Source organism: Varanus komodoensis, unplaced genomic scaffold, assembly GCF_004798865.1.
Source record: "Varanus komodoensis strain SLA01 unplaced genomic scaffold, ASM479886v1 scaffold49, whole genome shotgun sequence".
Taxonomy (NCBI): Eukaryota; Metazoa; Chordata; class Lepidosauria; order Squamata; family Varanidae; genus Varanus; species Varanus komodoensis.
Window position 1 is genome coordinate 132220 of NW_025336072.1, and position 26035 is coordinate 158254.

At 42.2% G+C, this 26035-nt stretch overlaps 1 protein-coding gene across 3 annotated transcripts in view; it reads right to left on the reverse strand.

Annotated features, from left to right (window-relative positions):
• Nucleotides 1–25803, reverse strand: part of SEC14L5 (SEC14 like lipid binding 5) — a 45252-nt gene extending 19449 nt beyond the window's left edge. For 2 of the 3 annotated variants that reach the window (XM_044445715.1, XM_044445713.1), the window contains exons 1-5: nt 25739–25803; nt 13807–13882; nt 3775–3924; nt 3521–3652; nt 1211–1339 (exon numbers count right to left, since the gene is read on the reverse strand). In XM_044445715.1, the coding sequence (XP_044301650.1) occupies nt 1211–1339; nt 3521–3652; nt 3775–3924; nt 13807–13869 (474 nt within the window). In that variant the 5' untranslated portion in view covers nt 13870–13882; nt 25739–25803. The remainder of the gene's footprint in view (nt 1–1210; nt 1340–3520; nt 3653–3774; nt 3925–13806; nt 13883–25738) is intronic. The other variant, XM_044445714.1, reaches the window with a different exon arrangement.
• Between the last annotated feature and the right edge of the window lie 232 nt (nt 25804–26035).

The following is a 26035-nucleotide window of genomic DNA, read 5'->3' on the forward strand; positions in this document are numbered from 1 at the left end:
ACTGCGGGCAGAGGCAAAATAACTGATTCCATGTTTAAAGAAAAGCTGCTACTGGCACGTGGCCTAGTCATCCCAGAAAGGCCAAAGCCCAGGATATGCTGTGAGGCTGAGGAAGGCTGTAAGGCAGGAATCCTGAACCTTAGGCCACAACCTGTCAGCCCACCTAGAGTCCCAATCCAACATTTCCCGGACAGCCATCCCCCCTTCCACCAACCACCCATCTTTTGTACTTTCTTGCCCATTCTAAAAGGCTAATGTGCCCCGGCTGAGGCTGAGTTACTGGCAGGAAAAGGTCTGAATTAAAATGTGGAAATTTGTCGCTGCCTCTTTTGCCCCTAGCCCCTCCCACCACTGGAATGCAGGCCTTGAGAGCATCTTCAAAACTGCACTTGGCCAGTGGGCTGAAGGGCCTTCAACCCCCTGCTACAAGGGCTCAGCAAGACACAGCACCTTCCAAGAACAAATTCTCATCTTGTATTGAGACCCTCATGCTTGAGTCCAAACCTAGCCGCTCTCCTGACTAGCAGACTGACTCACTTGTAACTGCTGTACTTTTCACCAAAACAAGGTCTGTCACCTTTGCAAGGTTCCCTACAGCAATTTATGCCTGAAATGACTAGGAACAATTAATTACTTTGCAAAGTCAAGTCACCAAGTGTCCTCTGCTGGTTATTGTGTTTCCATCCTAGGTGTAGAGGAAGGGGCTTGCCTTTCTCCTGTCCAGCAAAGAAACAGTGGAATGGCAATAAAGGAACAGCTCCATGTTTCGGCTAGTTTCCTGCTGGACATGGAGAAAGGAGCTTGCCTGCCCAGGGCCGTCTTAACATGTGGGCCCCATACTAATCTGTGTATGTTAACCTTTGGAAAATTGGAAAACTTCCAAAATTAACAGTAGTTGTAGTTGTCATAGGGGCCCCAGTGCACTGCTTTGCCCGGGGCCCATCATGCTGTTAAGATGACCCTGTGCCTGCCTCCTCAGCCAGCATGGAGACGAAGGGATCCACCCCGTCCTGCCAACCTGCTGCTTTTCTGCACCTGCTGCAGGGGAGGGCCGTTCACTTTCTTTGCCAGTTTGCTCACCCATTGGCTGGATCTCCACGCACACGTCATGCCCATGGCAACGAGGTGAGTGAATAATCCCAAGGCTGATCTAATGGATTTTAGACAAGCTCACTGCAATTCGCAGGAGGAATTGACAATCAGTGCTTACCCGTTTGATGTTGGCGGTGTATTGTTTCATTGCGATTTTCTCCACGGTGTTTTCAAAGCCAAAGAATGATTTGATATCAAGAGATGCAGACTGCTCAAAGCAGGTCCAGTCTTCATTTTCAGGATGAACCTAACCTCAGATATAGATATTGGCACAGTTAGAATCAGTATGGCAGAATACAGAAGGACTGTTCATGAAAGCAGCAGCTAAGAAGCCAGTTTTCCAATGTGCCTTTGCGTACACTTTGCTCTCCTTTCAAAAAGAAAATTTCGCTGCACTTAAGTAACAAATAGGAAGAGCATATGAGGTCAGGAGCTGCCACGAAGAAAACAAAAATGCCTTGGAGATGCTTATCATTACCTGACTAACTGCAGAACTTTGGAATTCTAAGAAACTGGACACTCATTTCTCAGCCCCACCTCTGAACATCTTTGCTTCAAAGCATAAACCGACTCTTAAACTTGAAGGGTTGGGTGGGCGTTAGTTCCAGTCACTGCTGCAGGTGACAGAGAGGCTGGCCACCCCAGCAGAAAGGGCAGAAGGTTCTGCACTGATAAAGCAGGGTAACGAAAACTGAGCTAAAACAAAGTTGAGAATGAACTCAGGCCACAAGGACAGACTCCACAGAAACAGCTTACATCTTGCTCCATCCTATGAAACCACCATCTCCAAGAGGGGCGGGGGGGCTGAACACTCCACCAGAATATGCCACGAGCTTGCAACAATGAACAACTGAAGGACCCATCACAACCAGCCTCAAGGCTGGGCTTTCTTGAACATCTCTCAGGCCAAAACTAAATGCAGGCAGGAGACTTGTGCGTTCACACTGAGGGTTGCACCAAACAGCTATAGAGCAGGAGACAACACAATTTCAAATTTTAAAGGCCATAAGCAGGAGGGGCTGTGGGATTCTTCTGATGCTTCCCCTCCAGCGCCTTTTCTCCTAGCCAAGCTCCAAGACCAGAAATAAGCCTTACAAGCCAGAAACAGGGCAAAAGGGTAAAGCAACAAGTGGAAAGGTTCAGCACCACCTCCCACATTTCCGCTTGAAATCACCTGCCCAGCTTTACAGATGTTTGACAGTGACCTACATCTGAAGACACAGGTCTGCTGCTTCAAAGTCTCATCCCACCTTCACACAGCAAGACCCAAGATGACAGCAGAACAGAAGTGCCATTGTATTTTACAGCAGCTACTCAGAATGTATCATCTGTGGTTCTAGAAACACACTGAAATTTAAGAGACCCATGGGTTTTGGGCACTAAGGTCACTGAAAGCAGCAGTATTTCCAAGCTTCTCAGTTTTCAAGAAGCTGCACTTTTGAGTAGGTGCCAATAAAGCAGGTAAGTAACACAATCCAGGCTTTTGTTTACCAAACACAAAAGGGTATTTAATTGCTTTCAGAGATGGACTAAGATACTCTTAAATGTCACAGAACAAAGCACTGAAACACTGCTGAACCAGAGACAGGCTTCCTTGGCAGATGATGCATTAGTTATAATCACTTCTTGGCCATATACTAGTAGGATTGCAGGAAATACAACAAACAAAAAGCGGATTAAGGCATCAAGCAAAGAATCTAGAAATGGTACTTGCCAAAGGTGCAGCCCCAATAAGAGTTAAGAAGTACTCAATTATATAACAAATGCTCTTTCCACTAGTTTACTATCCTAGAGACCGTCTTCAGGTCTAGATATCTTGCCTGCTTGCTCTTAGAACTTGCAGCTTGGTGTAATGTTGATCGCATGAAGTAGTCATATTTCGGCATAAAATCAATGTACATCCAGCTCAAAACCCCCCAACAAATACAGGTAATCTTATGATTGTATCAATTGGCTACACTTATTGGGAAAAGCAATGAAAGAAGTAACACTTCTGCTCCAATACAGTGTTGATATTCTAGATTTTTCCCAAAGAGAGCAAAAACCCAGCATAATTCCATCTTAGCGTTTAATATTTACTTCTAAAATTTACCCTGACCTTTAATTGCCAATCAGCATTCCTGGAAAAGCTTTCCTCTTTTCAATCCCAGGACTATGAGACCTCAAACAAATGAAGATAATCCCTTTTCTTGTATAAACAGTGGCAAAGCTAATCTTTCTGCCAAAGAAGCATGCAGAAACCCAAATCCAAGCCAGTCCTTTGCACTCTTCAGTACAAGTTGGCTGACAACACTAAAGGCCATTATAAGAATTTGTTTGTTTGTTTGTTTACTAGATGTACATCCCACTTTTTTCTTATCACCAAGATGCAAACCAATCCATTAGACTTGGCACAGTAAAAGGGAGATCTGGTAGATGGAACACCCACGGAGTAGTTACATGTTTCCAGGACAATGACGCGATTGGCAAATGTCTCATTATGAGCTTCTATAACAAGAGTTCGCTCCTTCCAGTTCACTGTGTTTTTCTGTATGAAAAAGACATACTCTACACCAGCTATCTGAAAAATGAAAATAAGCATAGCATGAAGGGAAGCTCAGAAGAAAGGAACATAAAACAGTGTCTTCTGCGTAAAGCAAGCAAGTTCAAGAGTTCATGTTCATGAGAAATATCAGCTCTCACCTTCTTCAGCAAACGAGGTGCGTCCACATTCAGTTTACAACTTCGTTCAATTATATGAATGGCTCCATCATCACTCTTGGATTCACGAAGGATCTCACTGCCCAGGAAGACAGGGATCTCTGGGCAAGTGGGGAAGCGCTTCTCATAAGCCTGAGAAAGACACAAAGAGCCAGTGCTTTAAGAGTTATACTTTTCTTTACCGTTGTTGCATGAATTTCCGTTTCCATACCTGTAAGATACAGTGCCTAGTAAGAACCCAAATGAAGGCTGCAGTTCTAAGCATATCCAACAGGAAATCCTATAGAATGCAATGAATCTTTCAAGAAAGAATTCTTTATGCTGAGCGCTAAAACTTATTTCAAGTAAAAAGAAAACCCACGCTAAAAGCTTGGAGGAATCAAATGCACAACAAGTATACAAGCAAAGGAACTGAACAAACAGATATTTCAAAACAGATGCTGTTCACCCATTCCTGGAAGCAGTATGCACAACGCTGTGGGCTAGCAAAAAATCTGGGCTTTCAAGAACAGTAAGAGATCAACTCATCTCTGTTTGCAAACCTATAGATTATTTGCCCCCTTTCCTTCCTTGGGAGAGTACCTTTGCATCTGTAGGATGCTTCTTCTAATATATACACAGGAATGTGACTACTATTCCTAAAATAGCACAGGATGCTAAATATTGTATTCCATTTCTCCTTCTCTTAGATCTCCAGTTGAAGCAGTAGCTATTTCAGATAACAGAAGCAGGTTACATACCTACAGAAAGTATGGGACACACCAGCTGGAACACTAATCAAGTTTTCAGTACTAGGAAATGCAGTGTAGCATGGTTCATGGAGGGTTTTCAAGCTGGACGTTGGCTGTCACTTCATGCAAAAGAGCAGCAGTCTTTTAAGCAAGGTAATTGAACTTGTTCTGATTTATTACACTGGGAAAGAAAAATCCTGTACTCAGATAGCTACAGCTTCATGCAAAGTAGATGTTAACGTAAGTGCATGAGGGTGCAGGAACACACAAACCCAAACACCTCTCCTGATCTTACCCAGTATAATAGTGAATTTGGAGAGAGGGACACCAATTAATATCAGAAACCATTCTCCAAATTACAAACTGGCAAAGCAGTTAAAACCTCTCACAGCCCATGTCGATTCAACTGTACTCCAGTTCAGCCTAGAACATCCAGGTCTCATACAACTTGGTAAAACAGCTGTCAAAGTTAGGTTATCTATCAGCATTTCATAGTATCAACACAGTTTCAGAAAGGAAACAGAGATGATTACATGAAGATAGCAGCAACCCATACATATTCTCAGGAAAGCAACGCTGGATTCCCTCCACTGAAATGTTCATCCAAGACATTTCTTTAAAGAGGGAGATGAACGTTGGCAGCATATTACAGCAGATTACGAAGAACAGAAACTCCTCCTAGCTCATATACAAGGACTTTGTATTACATACCAAGGCCTTTTCTGCATCTGTCTCTTGGAAACCAACGCATGCGGGAAACATGCAACCACTCTTGATTGCTGTCATATTTAGCAGTGGCTAGAAGGAAAGCGTGTTGCTGTGTGATCACAGCTGATCAATGTTATACTGGTGAAGGTAGATACAAAGTGCCTACAATGAGGGTCTCCAGGAAGAACATTATGAAAACCTGCTGTTGTTTGCTATTGTTCCCATAGTACAGAACAAAAGTCATTTTTAGGAAAAGAAAAACACATTGGTCTGTTTCAGGCCAATTTTAGGCTCTGGAAATATAAAATGACTTATACTGAAATATCCTATTATGTTAGATTCAGAATATGCCTTTAGATTTTTGTAACTACCACACTGAAAAATCAGGAGAGATTTCATACTTTACAGCACAGAAACTGATCATAAACCGGCAAACACTGGACAGCTGACATAACATTAAACATAGCCTTGAATATGACATCTCTGCTAAGATTAAGTTACATTTAATGATTTTACCATGACTGCTCCAGACCCCAATCTAACATGACACAATATGCTTGCACAGATTAAAAAAGAGGCTACTGTAGTTGTTTAATGTTGTTTTACATGTTTCTGCTGGAACTTAAGCAGCAAATGCTATCATGTTGCTCGTTGATGGAATTTCCTGAAGAGGGCCTTGAAAAGATAGATCTGGCCTCCAGCCCACTAGTTTCTCAATGTATAGCATCCGAGTTTTAAGACAAGATTATAAGAGCTGGAGCTGCACTGCAAGGAGCAACATCTGTATGCAGACGGGTTTAGATAGCAAAGTAACTCATGGCTATGTAAAGCCTGAGAAGCAATAATGTCTAAGAGGCTACCAAAAGTATAGACATCTTATCAAACCTCAAAACTGTACTGTTCAACATACTAGGAAACCACCATGATTATCCATTTTGTGACTTAGGGCAAAATACAAGTTCCCTATGATTTTCCACAAAAAGCAGGCACAATGGGTGACCCTTGGAGAAGAAACAGTAGCCTGGGGAGGGGGAGTTAAGCAGCCTCTACCAGCTCAGGGTTGCTGCCCATTAAAAACATTTTTAAGGAGCTGCTGGAAATTATGCACAGCTATAAGTACTGGGGTAGCAAAACATGGAGTAGAATCTACTGATATCTAACTTGCAGTAGACTGGCAAGGATTTTCAACTCACACTAGTCTACCAATAGCAAGTGTTAAAAAGAATATTTGGAGAAAAAACAAATTGATTTTTGTACAAAAGGTTCACAATGTCTGTCTGTCTTTCTTTCTTTCTTGGTGAGCTTGGCTCACAAATTCCTTGAATAAGCATCCTGCTCATAATGTATATTTTACCTATCTGCAACACTGTTTTGCAGCTGGTTCTGGTTGGTAGGTTCTAATAAAAAGCCAAAAATCTGCTCACCCTGGCTCAGCCTTAATCCATGCTAACTACATCATACCAGCGCTGTTAATCCATGTCAGAAAACATGACTATTTCAGAAAATGTGATAATTCATCTTATCTCCCATGCGTGGGTTAACAAAAAATCAATTATTTAAGTTGGCATAACAAAGCAGAAGAGGACATTAGGGTCTATTAACTTTTATTTAATTTAGCTGTTGAAGTTGGTTCCTTACACAATCATCCTGTGAAAGAGCAGCCTGTTCAAAGCCCTTTTGCAGTCAAGCAAGGACATAAAGCCCATTTCACAGATCTCTAGTGAATCTTAGCCAAAATTTAAGTGTATAGAACAGAGGTCAGTGACACAGCACCCACCAAAACCTACCAGTACATCCACAATGCCATGCTTTCCTCCACCTCTGTTAAAGTCAGTGGAGTGAGATAGCTTCTACACAACACCGCATTAACATTCTAATTCAGCCCAGACATCAAGTGCCTTGTGTAACCACTTTCAGGATCTTTACAGCTGCCTTGTTCAACAAGCAGTGACCTAGACTGAACCTACTTTGCACAAGAAGTGTTTGTGGCTGCAAGCACTAACAAGAAGGAAAAGGTTATGACTGAATGCAGATTCCAGGCTGAAGCCCAATGTTCATATGATTGTAACAAAGAAGTTACAGAGCAGGAATGCTGCTCTGGGGTCAGTCCCTTCAAGTTCCGTGGGCAAAGCTTTAAAGAAAACCATCTCCCATAAACAAACAATTTATGGGAGAAGACATAAATCAGTGCAAAATGCCCAGTGTCAATTTTAGCAGGAAAGAATTTTGCACTCTAAAAACTATGCTAGCTAAAGTATGCAAATAGAATTGGCGCATGCTATGCAGGACCATGTCTCAAAATTTTGCTCTCGGCATGGCGTAGGTTGGGAACTTTCCATGCCTGTACAGGAAAGTTAACTTGACTGGAAATTTTCTTAACACTTATTTCATGTGTAAACCATTGCTTATTTTTACTTCAACTGCAGGATAAGAGGAATAGCAGAGGTACAAGAAATGGACAAACCAAAGAGCTGTGCCCAAGTACTCATACTTACAGAATAGTTAGTCTTTTCTAGCAAGATAGACCACAGCATCAAGAGCTTATTGCATTCCTGTAACAACAGGACTAGATGACTTCCTGTGCATTCAACTTGTGAGCAAGTTATTCTAAACCCATTTCTGTATGTCAGTTATGCTGTTAATCGGTTATGCATGATTAATAAGCCAGATTAAAGGTAAGGTATAAGCAGCTACTCTGTTCCTATTCCTGACTATGCCACAAAAAGAGTTTCAGTTAACTGGCATAAAGAAATGTAATAAATAAAGAAACAAATAAAACACAGGCTATGGTCTTCATTGTTATTATGCGCCATCAAGTCATGTCAAGCTTATGGTGACCTATGAACAGGGACCCTCCAAAATGCCTTGTCCCTGGCAGCCTGCTCAGCCCCTGTATACGTAGTGCAGAGAGGGAATTCATCCCTCTCATTTTTGGTCTTCCCTCCTTTCCTGCCTTCAACTTTCCCTGGCATGATGGTCTTCTCCAGCGAGCCTTGCCCTTTCATGATGTGCCCGATGTACAACAGCCTCCATTTTGTCATTTTTGCTTCCAAAGAAAGCCATGGCTTGATTTGATCTTGGGTTCGCTTGTTCTTTCTGTCAGTGGAGGAGAGTTGTAAAGCTCTTCTCCAGCACCATGTTCCAAATGCATTGCTCCTGTCAGTTTTCTTCACTGTTCAGCTTTGACAGCCATGCATAGCCGTCAGGAATACAATAGAGTGGGTGATCTTAGCCTTGGTCTCCAGTCAAACATGCTTACCCACTGCCCCAATTCAAAGTCTCACTCTTCTTCAAATTTCTTGACTGCGGTCTCCATTTAACTGAGCCAAGGCAGGTAAAAGCTTTTGCAATTTCAGAGTCTTCACTGTTGACATTAAAGCTGTGTGATTCTTCTGTAGTCGTGATTTTTGTTTTCTTCATGTTCCGCGGCAGTCCTGCTTTTGCACTTCTTTCACTTTCACCAGGAGTCATTTTAATTCATGCTGCTTTCTACCAGTAATTTGGCATCATCTGCATATCTTAAATTATTAATGGATCTTCCACCATCTTTCACTATTTCCTACTCTGATCCTAATCCAGCTTTCCTTATAATGAGTTCTCGTACAAAAAGAACAGACAGGGAGATAGAATGCACCCTTGTTTAACACCTTTGCCTACCAGAAACCATTCTTTTTCACTATTTTCGATCCTAACAGTAGCTTCTTGTCCATGATACAGGTTACTCTTCAGGTCAATCAGGTGCTGAGGCACACCTATTTCTTTCATGGCCAGCCATAGCTTCTCCTGATCAGAGGCTTGCTGTAGTCTATAAAGCACAGACAGATCTTCTGAATTCTTTGGCATGTTTCGGTAACCAATATATATTTGCAATATGATCTTGAGTACCTCTTCATTTTCAGAATCCAGCTTGAACCCCAAGTATTTCTTGATTCATGGAGGGTAATATTCTTTGTTACAGCCCCTTGAGCATCCCTTTGCTTGCCTGGAAAATGAGCACAATAGTCTAACGGTTGCTGCACTCCTTAGCATCTCCTTTCTTGGGGACCGAAATGTACATTGAAAGCTTACACTATGTAGGCCATTGTTTAAACTTCTATGTTTGCTGGAATATTCTTGTTAGGATTTCACCCAATTCAGCTAGGAATAGTTCTATTGGTAACCTGTCTGTTCTGGGTACTTTATTCCTTCCACCAGTTCTCACTTCACTTTCTAATACTGCAGGTTCCTCATAAGATCCCACTTCAAAGGTTCTACCCTCCTTTTAACTTGTCTGTGTGGTTCTTCTGTATATTGTTTCCACCTTCACTTCATTTTATCCTGGCAGATAGTATGTTCTCTATGTCTTCCAGCATTCCTAATCTAGATTTGAAATTCCCTTTGATTTCTTGGATCTTCTGGAAGAGGTCTCTTGCTGTTTCTCTTCTGTTGTTCTATTTCTTTGTGTTGGTTACTGTAATAGTTCTTTTTGTCTGACTATTATTATTATTATTATTATTATTATTATTATTATAACATTTCTATGCCGCCCCTTGCCGAAACCTCGGGGCGGCTTACAACATGATAAAATACATTGAAATACAATAGTACATAATAAATTACCATTAAATACAAAAATACAAAAATACATTGATTTACAAATATAAAATTAAAATTATCAGTATAAAATAAAAATATAGGAGGAGAAAGAGAAGGAAGAAGAAGTTGCTCTGGCCAGATCATATGTTTTAACAATTGAAATGATGTTTAAATAAAAAGGTCTTTACCTGGCGCCGAAAAACCAGTAACGACGGTGCCAGGCGGACCTCTTTGGGGAGTGAATTCCATAGGTTGGGTGCCACCACAGAGAAGTTGCTGAAAAGTTGCATTCACGAACCTGATCCTATTTCTGTCACCTTTTTGTTTTTGCTTCTTACCTGTCCTTAACAACTGTGTTTCTTTTGCCACACCATGTAGGCTTTTTCTTTGTTTCTGTTACAGAATGCAGGCACTATAATACAGCCCTATTTATTTACATACGTGGTAACAAATAAGAATGTATAGAACTAAAGATAAAGTTTTGTTCAGAAGCTGTTTCCCTAACCCTCATTTTGGCCAGTCTTAGGTCTGCGTCGTGGTACTTGCATTTAGGGGAGAACATTTCCAAGTCAACCCTGTTATGATAAAGTGGGGAGCAATAACATGATGATTTTACATGACGTATGTGAGTCTGGGATGGAGTCAGCCTATCTACATTTTACTAATCCCACAAGGACAATTACTAGCATGAACTAAAATGTTCTGAATATTCTATGAAAGTATAGCTATGAGTACTAGAAGAAGAATTCAGTGACTACTTCAAACTGGCTTTGTATTGTATCTGAACCTATAATATAAGGGCACACCTAAAGCAACAGTGCATTCACAAACCACAAAGTGTCAAGTTCTATTACAGATATATTTCCTATGCAGGCTGGAGGGATTACAATGGATCTCCTGTGCAGCTTCATCTAAGGATATAGTAAGTATGAGGCCACTGGAGACAAATCTGTCATTTCATCATTTAGATAGACACACCAAGAGCTCTAGCTACTGCCAAACCTCTAAAGTCAGCCACAGCTTTCTGACTACTTCAAAGGAATTCTAGCTGCTAAGAAACTGCTCCCTTTGCTGCAGGGAGAATTCTTTAATGAATGCAAAGCCTGCAAAAGAAGAAGGCTGCCACATTATGCATATGCAAGTTAAGATCTGATTTGAGAAACTTTAAATAATAATTCAAATAGTGGAGCCTCCTGGGTCTATGTATTAAGAAGTAGCCACTTCAAGAAACAGGATTATGTTTGACCTAGATATGGTGGCATCTTCTCATAGGATGAATCAGTACATGTTGAGATAAGGATATGTTCCTATTAATCCTGTATGTTCATTAAAGAACTCAGTCACACAGACAGAATAAGATATTTACAAACTATCACAACAGTTCTGTATCCTCTTACATACAGGACCTATTTAGGAAGACTATCAAATCACACATAGTAGAGCACTGAATTACTCATGAAGTGTGCTGTTGCTGTTGAAATGCATGTTACTCTTATGGAGATTGGTTTAACTGGTGATTTATATTAAATACTGTTAATTTAATTGACTTTATTCTATTGGTAATATGTGTAGTTCACTCTGAGCTCACTATTAAGTGCAAAGGTTACTCAGACAAATAATGAGCTTAGTCCCATTAAGCAGTGTTCTGTCAGTTGATCTCTGGGGGAGATATTCACTAAAAAGGACTTCCCAGTAAATAAATCTTTCTTTCCATGAGTACAAGGATCTGTATACTACCGTGCATCTCAAGACTGATGAATTTCACACATTTAGGATGAAAGTCCATCAACTGCAGCTTTCTGATCATACTATGTATTGCAAAGAAGCAGCTGAAGTCATATTTGCCTATCTAGTTACAGTACGAGGGGAGGGGAGGGGAGGGGAAGGGGAGGGGAGGGAAGGGAGGGGAGGGGGTCTGAAGAGGTCTTGGGATAGCTCATGTCCCAACTGCTCAATCTTTTCCCCATCTGCTGACTGAAATGGTCCCTTCCCCAGCACCAAGGTTCACTTTCCAACCTTAAGAAGCACTGGGGCATTCTTCCTGCATCGGATGCAATGGGACTGGGAAGGGGGGGCTGACTCCCCCTTCTGAGGGGGGAGAAACCCTTACTATCTTATGGCTCCTCAGACAGTGTCTAGAGGCCATAGGATTGCTCCCTTACAGAATCTGGATAAACACACAGAAGGATCAAAGCTTAAAATCAAAACAGAAATCAAAATTTGTTGTGAAAACTGTTAGTATTATCAGAAACACTGAAATGAGCTCTAAACACCACTTCACAAAAGAGAGCGCACTGACAGGTATTATCTACAGCTACTTCCTATTAAAGTACAAACCCTTCTCAAAATCATGTCTATTGATTTCCACATGCAAAAAGATACATTATTTGGAAGAATGGGCTTTAAAACCCCATTTGTTCATACTGGCAAGAAACTGGCTGATTGGAAAACTAAAACCAGAGAAAAGGATTCGATTTTGCCTAAAAATGGGCATTTGGGTATCAAAGTTCATTCAATAATTCAAAATGGGATACGAGCAGTTGACAATTTGGTGATAAATACATTCTGCTCAGAGTTATTGCATTTTTTGCAAAATTAAATATTTAAGACTGCCTTGCTTTAACTTAATCCCCCAAGCAAGATTTTTCTACTTTACTGTTTGCCTCAAAATACAATGTGATCAGTTTCATTTTGGCATGGCTTCCCTTTCTTATAAGTTGAAATCTTTAAAACTCTTGGATTCACATGCAATGTCTTCCGATAATTCATAGCTCAGGCTCTAGAAGGGTTGCAATCCTTATTTTTGCCAGAGCATAGATGTAATGCTAAACAAGTTGTTTTACACGTTAGTTCCAGCTTCTGCAAAATCGTAAACTGTAACAATATATAAGATTAACATTCATGGACCCTCTAAAAAATTCTTACAGCCCAGATAACCTTCATCTCCAGGGCATGTCACAAAGTAAAATGTCCTGAAATCAAATTCAGTGACATCAACACAAACAATAAATATTACAACAAATTTATTTAACATTGGTTCCTATAAAATGAAAGCCTAGTTAAGCCGAAGCACAACCCAAGAGTTTTTTCATTTGCCAGTGCCTTTGTGCTGAATATTTCCAGCACTGTCAAGAAGAAACAAAAAACAGATACACTAGAGAAACTATATATACTTGGAAACTTTGCTGCAAGAAAATTTGAAAACCCCACTGCCATGCTTCTTTCCCTACATGGTAGTCGGCAGCGAAGCAGAGGGGACAGATTTACAGACCAAAGTCCTCAAGGAGCACAGAGTGACAGAGTCCAATTCATGAGGGATACAGGAGCATTCGTTCCTTTTCCCAGATGCATTGCTATCAATCAGGTGCATCTGGCACAAGCAACACAAGCAGAATTGACTAAGCCATAGTTGTCTTTACAAGAGGTTTGTCAAACACCTCCTCCCAATTACATTTTCCAGCAAAAGTCACAATCTTCACAAAGGGATCTTCACAAAGCAAATGCTTAGATGGGGCAAGAACGCCCAGAAGGGGAGAGAGTCTTCTTAAGCAAAGGGCCACGCTAATCAGAATTTATCCCAGAGACACTGAAAATTCTCATCAGCAATTGAGAATGCTGATTCTTTTCTACTGAATTTTAAAAAATCAGATAAGTGGGAAGCAGCACCATCTCAAAGGTCCCAATTATCACAGAACCATCCATTAGCACAATTACGGGGGGGGGGGGGTTACACTCCTTTCTGATCTCTACCACAAATCAATTCAGCATTAATGTTCTACACCAGTTTTTTAAAGAACCCTGTGAAGCTATGGCAAATAATTAAAAGAACCCCAGCTGAATGTTTTTTTCTGCCGAAGTTTCAGCTCAAACAAACCACAGAAACAAACGCACAAAGCCACACATCCTAGTATTGGCGATGCTCATATCAGAGGCTTCTGAAGAATGTTAGTTCATTGCAGCTAAGAAACAGACAAGACAAATAAAAGGATGTTCCACTTACCGCCATGACAAGCTCAAAGGGATATTTGTAGACACGAACAGGGGACTGATATTTTTGCACCATTTTTACTTCACACCTGTAATGAAAGAAAACAGCAACTTAAGAAATCTCCCCCTAGCGTCACACAGTAAGTCTAAACACACCCCTCCTGGCTTTGTTCTTCACTTGGAGGTCAAAGCTAGGAAAACACAGAAGAATTTCAGTCAAGATGTATCAGATTTCTAACATGAATATGGAAGAAAAGGAAGGTTCTTGCATGTTAGTTCCTATAAACCTTTATACGAAAGGTTCAAATGTTAGAACCTTTTTCTTTTATCTTGTGTTCGATGTCATATCACCACCCTGGGACTTATATTTTTGATTTTAAAGGCTACTTAAACCAATCACATTCAAAGTTGTGTCCAACTGTGATAAACTCGTTGGCATTTTAACAACAGTAAGAAATTCTAATTGAAGACAGCATACTCGACAAAATGTTCTAGGCATGCAGTTGAGCAAATTATACCATTTTGACAAGTGACTCAACACCAACTGGTTACCTTGCAATGAACAAAAAATGCGTGTGCCATTTGCAACACGGAACCCTGCAGTCCATTTATTTAAACCTCTGGAATTTCTCTTTCTGCCCCCAGCAACAGCTTCTAACCCGCACACGCATGCCAGTAACAAGAATCCTGTGAAATAATGAACTCAGTCTTACAAAAAGCTTATTGAGTTGCTTTCTGCAAACCCTGTAGGATATGCTGCCTCCACTATTAATACTAAATGCCCATGAATGCCAGAAGTCCAGAATGCCTGTAGGCACATATTTTCCAAACTCCCAGTAATGAAAAGGCACAGATCTCAAAGAGTGGTTATATCCAAGAAGTGAAATCAACACCTTGACAGAGAAATAATCAAAGACGGTCGGAGTCAAAAGGCAGAGATGACACAGCTAAAAGGCATGCATGTGCAATATATCAACCTTCAGGAAACTTTTCAGCTAAAAGCCATTTAGTGCCTTTAATAAACTTCTACTATTAGGTTCTCTGGTGAAGGAGTAGAAAAGGAAACATAGCCATTCAGTGAATATAAAAATACCTGAAGTTTGGGAATTGCTTGCATCAATCCTTAAAGGTATAAAACATGTCTAAACACACCAAGTCCACCAAGCAGCCATCTAAGAATTGTGAAGTCATAGACTTTATTGTACCTACCAGAGTAGTATCAGTGAAATCTAAAAGCCACAGCATATAAAGTCAGTATTGGTGAGCACTAACAGGACAGCCAAGCTGCAAAAAGCTTTGCTGGTATCATGTAACAAACACTCGAGTCACAAGAAGCGAGGGGTACTTTACAACATAAAGTTGTAACTGGGATATTTTGGAGCGTGCAGGAAACACCTGAGAAACTGTTAACACAGGGAAAGAAAGCTGTCTGAAAAACAAATTTAACTGCACTCTGCTTCGCAACTGCTGTCCTGTCATCTGAGAAATCCATGCCGCCTTCCACAAAAGGACCACGCTCTTTCATCTACACTAGGCAATCAGCATGTACACTTTAAAAAATGAACGAGTGGTTACTAAAGTGATGCATGCACAAGCATTAATAAACGCAAAGGCATAGTGAAGGAAATGGAGTAATAATTCAAAATTCATCATTGCCACTTACTCCACTTTTTGATTCAGTCAGGAACCAAATTATGCAAGTGTATTTTACAAGACAACTGCCCCACATGTTATATTCAGCTTTTAGATTAGCTATCCCAGAGAGAACTCTCGTTCTCACCCAAATGGTACCTACCAATGGAGACAAGTTTGCTGCCTGATCTGTTCCCTTGTCTTCAGGCATATTAGCAATGTTGACATCACTGCAGCTTTATGGAGACAACACTCCCCTGCTCAATTTACCATCTGCCCTATAGAGAAGCCCCTGTTTTCTTTGGAGAGAAACATCTTGTCTCACCTGGGCCTGGTGCTTGGTAACATATTTCCAAGGCAGGGAAGCTATTCCCCTGTGGCCACTGCTGGCCTGACCTGATAACTACAACAACAAGAGGCCTGGAGAGAGGCCATTTTGTTCGCCTGGGATTGCAACAGCCTGTTCTATTAACGTCTAAAAGCAAGAGGTATTGGTAGTGCCTGCCTTATAAAGCCTACAGGAGTCCATGAAAATGAAATTGTCTGGGAAACTTTAGAAAGCAAATATTTAATACTGTTTTCCTAATAATTTTATATTCTGAGGTGATTCTAAACAAATCATAAATAAAGGAATGTATACACATGTGTAAACTGTATCCCAGTTTTAACCCAAAGTGGAGCAGAATCTATTCTACTGGCGACCACAAGATTTAAAAGATATTGGAAAAGAATGCAGAGAACCTATTACATCATCAAGCTTTTTAGTTCCTAGAAATGATTGCAATAAATCCCCAGGCTACCAGCATCCTTTCTTTCTTCCACTTTTCAAAAGAATGTTAAACACTTGGCTTTTGCTACCAATGCCAAGGGTAGCTATATAATCCTTACCTGCTATCAAATGACAGTCTCAGCAAAATCAAGACATGCTCCTGCTGAACTTTATAATTAGCATTGTTCATACAACTGTGGTTAGTCCTATCTATCTGTCTGTCTGTCTGTCTATCTATCTCTAGATTTCATATACTGTCCTTCACTAAAAAGTCCCTGGACAGTAGTACAATGAAATAAAGGTACAGCATCAGAGGACAACATTCAAATGAAAACCCATCTTGAAACACTTTAACATTTAAAAAATTGGGGAAAAGGTTTTGGCCTGGTGTCAAAATGAAAAAAGTGCCAGCACCAGATGCACCTTTCTGGAGAGCATGCTCCATAAGCAGGGTGCCACCGCAGAAAAGGCCCTTCTCCGAGTTACCATTCTTCTGATCTCTTTCAAAGAGGGCTCCCAAAGAAGGACTTTCAACCCAGATCTTAGGGGGTGAGCGGTATATATGGAAGGAGGCACTCCTTCAATATCCAGGTCCTAGGCCATTTAAGGCTTTATAAGTCATCACCCACACCTTTCATTGGGCCCGAACTTCAACTGGAAGCCCATGCAGATGGTAAAGACCCAGTATTATATGTGCAAATCTGCTGGTCCATGTTAGCATCCTGGCTGCTCTATTCTGAACCAGTTGAAGTATCCAGACCATCTTCCAAAGGCAGCCCCAAGTAAAGTGCATTACAATAGTCTAACTGTGAGGTTACCAGGGCGTGGGTCACCATCACTAGTCTCTGTTCATCCAATTAAAGGTGTAGTTGGTGGATAAGCTGAAGGAAAGCATTCCTTGCCACAGCAGTCACCTGGACTCCAAGGGCAACTCCGGGTCAAGGAGCAGTTCCAAACTACACACCCTGTCCTTTAGGGGGGGGATACAACCCCTAAATCTGAGCCCAGGTTTGCCTTCTTCAGGATGGGTCTTATCTTCAGGGGTGTGGGGACCTGACCCTCCCTCGGAGAGGCACTGACAACCTTCTGGACCCCAGGCTGACATCCCAATGTTGGCTCTGATGAGCAGCCATGAAGGGCAGGGGTCAAGTAAACAGGCGGTGAGAAAGATTTGCCCAAGGACCTTGTCCACATCATCAGGCTGCAATAATTGAAATCAATCCAACAAAGACAGACCAGACGGTGCTCTGGATGCCTTCCGTTCTAGGACCAAACCAACTGTGGAGTCCAATTCATGGCGCATCTGAGCAACTTTATCCCTAAAGTGCTGGGGAAGTTCATCACAAAAAGTAGCCAATGGTGTAATTGCATCTATCTTAGGCCCAGAGTTTAGTAGGCCCTGTACCTATCTACAAGCCACTGGCTTGTCATCTTTCCTGGAAAGGAAAATTGCCTTCTTTGATCTACCATTAAGGTTTGGTGCCTCAGACCTTAATGGTGCAGCAGACCATTTCCCTTGGCCATTCCAAACCTTCTTTGCATGCATTCACTTTCAAACTGTGTTTCAAGGAATTTTGGGGTTCCTTGGAAGTTTAACTGGGGCTCCACAGGAGAAAATGACTAATTTTCTCATGCACTGTGAAGATGCAGGAGTGTTCTAGGTCACGTCTAGGCAAGGTCTGAAGCCTGGTTCTCTGGAACAGCAGATAAGGAGGCCCCGTGGCTGTGCCATATGACTCCAGGCTGGGAAGCTTGGCGGTTTCCTACTGGGAAACTGCCTGGGTTGGGTTGATTCTCCCGTATGATGACATGCCCGTGCAGTCACAATGAGATATCAGGGAGAAGGATTCTAGCCTAGCATCCTTCATAACATGCTGACTTCCTCTGCGCAAGCAACTTCTTTGCATGGAGAAGCATGCATTCATTCTAAGTCCCACATGTCACCCAAAGCAATACACTCCAGAGCCATACCTCACCTGTTGATGTGATGAAAGAAATCTCAGTTCATGGAGCTTGAAAGCAGCTCCCTAGAAACTCTGCAGGGCTCCTTGGCAAACAAGTTGATATAGCGGGTATTCGCTCAAACTAAAAACTCCAGAATGTCTTGCTTTAGCATGTTTAGGGAGTATCTACATTATATTATGTTGCCTGGGAATTTTAAGTCAAGAAGTCAGAAAGATTAAAAATACTTTTGAAAATACTGAGATAGTTGGTGAATAAAAGGCACTAACCTAAGATCAGTTACAAGAGCTATTTTCAAAACGAAGAACCAAATAATTGCCATATCAGTAATCTGCTTTGTGACAGGAAGTCATGTATGTTTGTCAGTCACTTCTGAAAACTTTACTTTCTGCTTCCTAAGGCTCATGACTAAATCTTCCTCCACCTTCATAGTTCAAAAAGCAAAGCAATTCTTTCCCACCTACACTCCCCTTTTCTTTAAGACATGACCCCTGTGTAGTTACATAAGCCTTTCACTGTTACTTAAGAGGGCTTGCCTAATGGAAGCAACAAATGGAAAATTCTACCAGTGAATGTATCCATTTAGACTCAAGGCCAGCAGCTCCCAATGAAAACAAGAACTCCACAGTTTCAAGCATTTATGCTAACATGCAAGTGATTAAGCCTACTCAACAGGAATGAATGACACTGGCCTTACCCTCCTAATCAGCAGAGCCTACACAGCAGAACCGTGTGTGTGTTGGCTTATCGCTTTGAGCAGCATGTTCATGCATACTGCCTGGATGCAACACGAAACACATGAACCAGGAATGTGACATGCACACCAGAAACTCCAGCTTGTTCCTTGCCCAACAAGCCAGGGGAATAACCCCACAACAAATCACAGGTAATTTCTCTGGCTTGTTGGAGGAGACACGAGTTAGAGGTCCTGGTTTGTACATTACACTAAATAAACCACAGAGGGAAGGTCCATGGGTAGTTTAGCAGCTGCCACTTGCTATGGAAGTGAGCAGCCAATGCTTGAAATATTGTATTATTTTACATGCAAATCAGGATTCTGCGGCTGCCTATAAACCTCAAACTCCACCCTGTTTGGAAAACAAAGCAGAGCTTTAACGGGGAGCAGGTTTATTGTGACCCAAACTTTCGTGGACTGGGGTCACTTATTTAGATGGATGAAGTTGTTCTATGGCAGAATGTATGTGTTCATAGGTATGCATATATGTACACACAGTATACAAAGAAAAGGCATGTGAACAATGGGTATATAAAATTTAAATGTGCAAGAGATGAGCATTTAGCATCACACTGCTTGGCACACTGTGTTATGGCACCTATTCCTGTCCTGAATGGTCAATACATTCCTCTCTAATACATTTTAAGTTTTAAACAGAAATGGGACAGACTGCAATTCCTGTATTTCATGCCTGCTGGGCGCCGCATAATTTACATAATTTCTCTGCATCCATGTATATCTGTCAGTTGAGGCTAATGCTACATGCATCTGATGAAGTTGATTCTAATCCATGAATGCATCTACCACAGCAAAGCTGTTAGTATTTAAGGTGCTATAAAATTGTTGTTTTTGCTGCAAGTGGCTTGAATTCATCTATTCCTCTGGAAGCTACCTTGTGCATCAGACACCAAATAGGACCTTGATCTTTACATCTAAGATGGCATTACAAGGGCCTGGCTTTGGCTACTGGGCAGTATAAAAATACAAATAATAACATTAAATTTGAGCTAGCAGAAAAGTAGGGCTTTTAGAGCGTATGCAGGCAAAGGCGCACTGGGAGTTAACTTTTTTCCCCTAAACGTGCATAGGATTTCAACTTTTTAAAAAAATTCTACTGTTTCTTCCCAAGCTTTCAGACTCAGGCAGTCAATAAGTTTTGGATGCAGCTGATGCATCTTTTTCAATATTCATGATTTCTATATGGAAGATGCAGAGTTTTGACAAATATCAGGAAGCTACAAATTATAACAGCTACCAACGTAGACAAAAAACGGGGGCAGACTTTATGAAGATCAAGGACTACTGAGAAGTCTGCAAAAGGGAAAAAAAGTGGGCCCTTACATACATGATGCTAGATTAAATAAAGACAAACATGTACTATGCTAAAATGGATCAACTAATCTGTGTCAAGGAGCACTGCAACATAAATCTTGAAAAAAGCTTTAATATCCAACTATTATAGCTATATATGCCTTCTGAATCATCTTTACTTCCTGAAGCAAACATGTGCTGCTTTTAGGAAACCAGGCACAGCCTCACCTCCAAGACAAGGAGTTTGGAACAGAGCTCTGCTGCGTTTCCTGCCTCCCCCTTCCCGACTAACAAAGACGGAGCACACCCAGACTGCGAGTGATCCAGCCTCCTACTGCAGCATCTTCTGCACTTTCCCACTGAGGACTAGAGAGAGACCAATGAGAATGAAAAAAGTGCTTAGGGTTTCGCTTAGAGCAGTGATGGCAAACCTATGGCACGCGTGCCACAGTGGGCACACAGAGCCCTCTGGCGGCATGCGAGCTAAGTCGCCCCAGCATCCCCCCAGCACACCTAGGGCCCATGCGCATGCTGGGAAAGGAGAAGTGGCACCAGGCGATGACATCACGAGTCATGACTCATTAGCTGTGACTCATTTAAGCTTTCGCATGGCCAGTCAGTGCACTACCAAGGATATATATATATTTGCTTGGACTGGCTGTGAGTTTTAATACATTCGTTTTTATTAACACAAGTTTTTCGCTTGCATTAATTGTGCAAAAGCATGCCAAATGCAAACTTTTACCTTTCAATAAAAATCTGTTTGTATCATTGAAAGCTCTGTTATTGTGTTTTTCTTTTAAGACAAAAGATGTTAATGTATGAGTTGTTTTTTCTAAACTAAAACCTCAGTATTCAGGTTTTATTGCAGTGTTAGCATTTTGTGATAAATAAGTGGGTTTTGGGTTGCAGTTTGGGCACTCGGTCTCTAAAAGGTTCGCCATCACTGGCTTAGAGTATCGCAGCAGTCCCACGGCGCAATGCTGCCACAACTGCCTCTCAGGACTCTCCCCATACCTACTGGCCTGAGAAGACTGAGGAAGCCACAGCACAGTACTGCCAATGGCTCTTCAGTTTGGTTGATCAAATGGCGTCTGTGAGATTACAGCAGCAGGCAGAGAAAAGGAGCTGTAAGTAAAAAAAGTGACACAGAGAGTGGTTGAACACATTTGCAGGTCTTCTTATTAGCAAAGCTAGCTTACCCCAGACAACTTCAGTTGTGGCGCAGTATAGAAACAACAATAGCAACAACAGCAGCAGCAGCCGCCACCACAGCAGCCGCCTCGCAGCCACCTATTAACAATTCTCTGTGCAGGCTGCAGAAAAGGTTTCACTTTTATGAAAGAAGAAAAAAGAGTCCAGTTTTTCCATGAGAAGTCTGTCGCAGCATGCTTATCTTGCAGCAGCAACAGCTATTTAAAGCAAGGAACTTTCTGAAAGCTAAATCCTGAACCTGGATTAGCTGTATCTTTTATCCTAGGTGCCATACTTGTCATGTAATTGCAGGGTAATTTCCCCTTTGGTAAGAAGCAGTAATGTCACAAACAAACTCAATTTACTCTTTCGAATTAACTCTTCCCTGTGAAACACAAGCCTCTGGCTATGACTGTGTAAGAACTTTTACAGGCTCAGGCAGCTGCTGATTGGAAAGGCCTTGGCCTGAGACTCTCAAGAGCCACGGCCAGTCACTGTAGACAACATGAAGCTTGATGGAGCAGTAGACCAGTGCAAAGCAGCTTCATAGAAGCTGTACAGGAGCACTTTTTGAATGCAACATGGACTAGATTATTGCCACAGCAACCCCCCTCCCCATACACACACACAAATAGTATTACTGAAGTATAGTTCAAGCTTTTTTCTAATCAAAACTGGAATCTGAGAAATGCAAAGCTCCTGTTTCTATGCTTTTACTTCGAACTACATGAAGTTAAGAAAACTGTTAATCTACACCAGGGAAGGCATCTAGTGGTATTCCAGATTTTTATCCCACAATTCTCAACTCCTCACCATTGGCTATGCTGGTTAGGGCTGATGGGAATCAGAGACCAAAACAGATGGAAGGCCACAAATTGCCCATTCTGATCCATATGGACAGTTACGTTAGTTTCTTGATTTTGCACACTTCCAAATGCTGATAAGTTTCTTTCACATGATGCAGAAGATACAGGAATCTGAAGCAGGCACGAAGCAAGACTGCTGTACAAAGGCCTTGTTACCAGGTAGTGAGAGCTCGCTGCCTAGAGCAAACATCTAAGCCCGTTCTGCATTTTGCAATATTTGAAAGGACTTTTACCAGCTCTGAGCTCTCTAAAATGTCATTTTGCCATAACAGACATTGAATGTAATCAAGACAACTGGAGCACAGTATATTATGAAGGTATACAAGTCCATAAGTAGAAGGGGATATTTAAAAAGAGCCCAAGACATTTAAAATAGCATTGGATATTTTTTATAAATTATGCTTTGCTTTCAAGCTGTTAAAACAGAACAGGTATGTCAGAGGGGGCCTATAAGTACTAAGAAAAGAAGGCAAGTGTTTATTAATTTCTCATTCACTTTCCTAATATAAATTGTCCAGGAAGAGAGCCCAGAGAAGAGGTGTGGGAAGAAGGGCTTAACATCCAGAGAAGAGATGCCCAGGCCTACAAGCCTAATTCCCTATTCTGAAAGCTCCCCACTCCCATCCCCTCCTGATTTCCCCAGTGTTTAAGGAAATCCAGTCATACAGTGGCAAATACATTTATCCATAGTAGCCATGATAAAATCAGAGCTGAGCCTGGCCACGACATGAGGATCTTTGCTTATGTGTTTGTTACTTCCTGCACTTTTCCTCCAAGGAAGTAGTTAAGATGTGCATATAAAAATCCAGCTTTCAAAAACTACACTTTACTCTGATCAAGAAATGGAAACCAGGAAGAGACTAAGGGGGTGAAAGAACCCACAGAGAAGAGTTGGCTTGATCCTCTAGCTAGGACTGCAGGTAGCAAGCACCCTCATTATGTCTCCAAGGGCACCTTCTGATTACTCTATATGTGAATGACTATCACCCAGTCCTATGAACAAAGGAATACATGGAGAGTCAGCGTGGCCTACGGTCAGAGTGCTGGACTAGGGCTGAGGAGATTTGGGCTGCAATCCCCACTTGGTCATGATGATCACTCGGATGACCTTGGGCCCGTCACTGACTCTCAGCTGAATCTACTATACTGGGCTGCTGTTCTGAAGATACAGTGGAGCTATGTAAGCTGACCTGGGTCTCTTGCAGAAATAAAGGTGGTATATCAGTAAAAGAAAGAAAGAACTGCACCCAAGGACAATATTACAGCAGAATCAAGCCTGCCCTCCAGTCAGACAATGAATGAGCTACTGCTTTTAAGGTTCCACAGAAATATCTGTGTGCACGCAAATTTATACATAGAGCTCCCAGGATCCTTAAAACATACATGTGCAGCTGCCTACACATATACACACAGAGAGAGTTGATCGTAACAACAGAAATCCTGCTAACTGGGTTGAATCCTAGTTGCTCCATTCCATTTCCTTGCCATACAATATGTGCAGCATGACGGAAATGTGGATGGGAGCAGGGAGAGATATTTCTGTGCCTGAAACACCTATCTCTACTGCTGCTGAAATTTGGAGGGGAGGGGGAAACTTTGCCTGGACAAAAGGCCCCAAGCAAGAAGCTGCATGGGACAGTGAATGGGATCTGGAGCACTGAGGGGAAAGAAGGGGCTGGGGTACTTCATGTGCTAAAGAAGATGGCATTTTGAATGTGAGGGTGTTCATTAATATTCCTAATACTAGTATTTCATTAATAAATCAAATATTTCCTTGACAACCCAATTAAAATAATGTTTGGGAAACATTTTAGCTCAGTTGTAGCACACCTGCTTTGCATGCACAAAATCCTCGGTTTAATTGCACGTTATCGCCAGTTACTAAAAAGGATCTGGTTCCATGTGTGAGGCTAGATGGCCGATTAATCAGACCAGACTTAATATGGATTTTGGGGGAGGGAGGAGGAATGACTTCTGACAACACATGTGGACAAAACAGAATTGGGGCTGGATGAGGGGAAACTCATAAGGATGAACAAAGAATTTGCTAGGTCGCAACGTGCATTAAACCAGGTCAAACTATTTTTCCATGTAGCCCAGGATAGTCTGTCCCGAGTGACTGCAATTTTGCAGGCTCGTAGGGGTACAGCAAAGCATGTGCTCTGCCCCTGAGCCACAAGTTCTCCTCAAACCAAGTATCCTGCTGAATATGAATGCATGAAGTTCTTTGATCTATCTGCTCATCCCAGTACTGTCAGGTCTATATTCATCCCAGTACTGTCCATCCTGATATTCAGCTGCTCTCTAGGAACTCAAGCAGAAAGATGTCTTTCCCCATCACCTGCTAAGCAAATCTTTACCAAAGCCGAGCCAAGCAGACATTAGAAAAGGGGACCTGGTACACCCAAAGCTGAAGCATCAAGTAACTTGACTCCCTTCAAATTTGGATCAGACTGTAACTTCCTTCATCCCCAGCAATGGTTGTGCCAGCTGGTGCTGAAGGGAATTATGGGAGGTGAGGTGTGGTGAGGGAATTATGGGAGGTGATGACACCTCTGGAGGGTATCACATTGGAGAAGCCCTCCTGAAAGGGGGATGGAAACAGAAGTGTGTGTTGGAGGGACCATCCAAAGCCTGGCAAGTGTCAAATCCTTTGGTCTTAATACAAGGACAAACAATTAAAACCAAAGCCTTTGACACTTGGCTAGCTCAGAATACTAACTCAAAAGCAGTATAAAATAATGCTCTTTACATTGAGCTGGAGGAAGGGGCTGGAAGGAACTGAACAAGTTCCATTTGGGTTTGGTTTCTTACCCTTTTGCCCTGCCTAAAGGATCTAAATGTCTCGAGAAAAGCTGGCAATGAGAAACTCTGGGGTGGGGGATTACTGTAATGGTAACAGTAATCCCCCCCCATGTATTAACAATTATAAATGTAGCATTGCTGTAATTCCTATTATGGCTATCACTGTAATTATTATCATTATTATACAACCAAATATAATTAAGCAGGGCTATTTGGTCTGAACATTTATTCTGATCAAATCATACTATATTGTTACATTATTGATCATTATGATGACCAACGCCACCATATAATTATTACCATCATTACTGATATCATCATTATTGATATTAATATTATCATCACTATCATGCTGCATTACATGGTTTGAATATTTGGTCTGACTATATCATAATCTCCTAATATTACTGAGGAGGAGGAGAAGCGCCTCTGTGATTAGTATGGATTCCCTCCACCAAAGATTTTGACTACGATCGCATTATTATTATGAAATATGCCTTTGTCTGACTATTGGTTCGGGCCAAGTCATGCTCTGGGGTGATGAAGATGAAGATGATCGTGATCATTTGCTTATGTCGAGGCGAGATGGGGGAGGGGGAGGGGCGCCGGCGGGTGCCGGGGTGGGGGAGACACGGCCGCCCCCGCCCTTCGCCTTCCCTCCCTCACTCACCATTCACACGGAGCGGGAGGCGAGAGGGAGTCCCGCGGGCAGCCCTAGCGCCGCCGCCGCCGCCGCCGCCATTCTCCTGCTGCCGGACCGGCGGGCGGGCGGGCGGCACGCTCGCCTCGCCTCAGCGCGAAGCGTCCCCACGGGCGGAGCGGCCGGCGCGGAGCCAGCGGGAAGGTAAGAAAGCGCAGGCCGGCCGGCCCGCCGGCCGCCGCGCCGCAGCCAATCAGCGGCCGGGACGTTCGCGCGCGCCGCCGCCGGCTCCTCGCACGGCGCCGGCGGCGACGTCTCCGCGCCCGG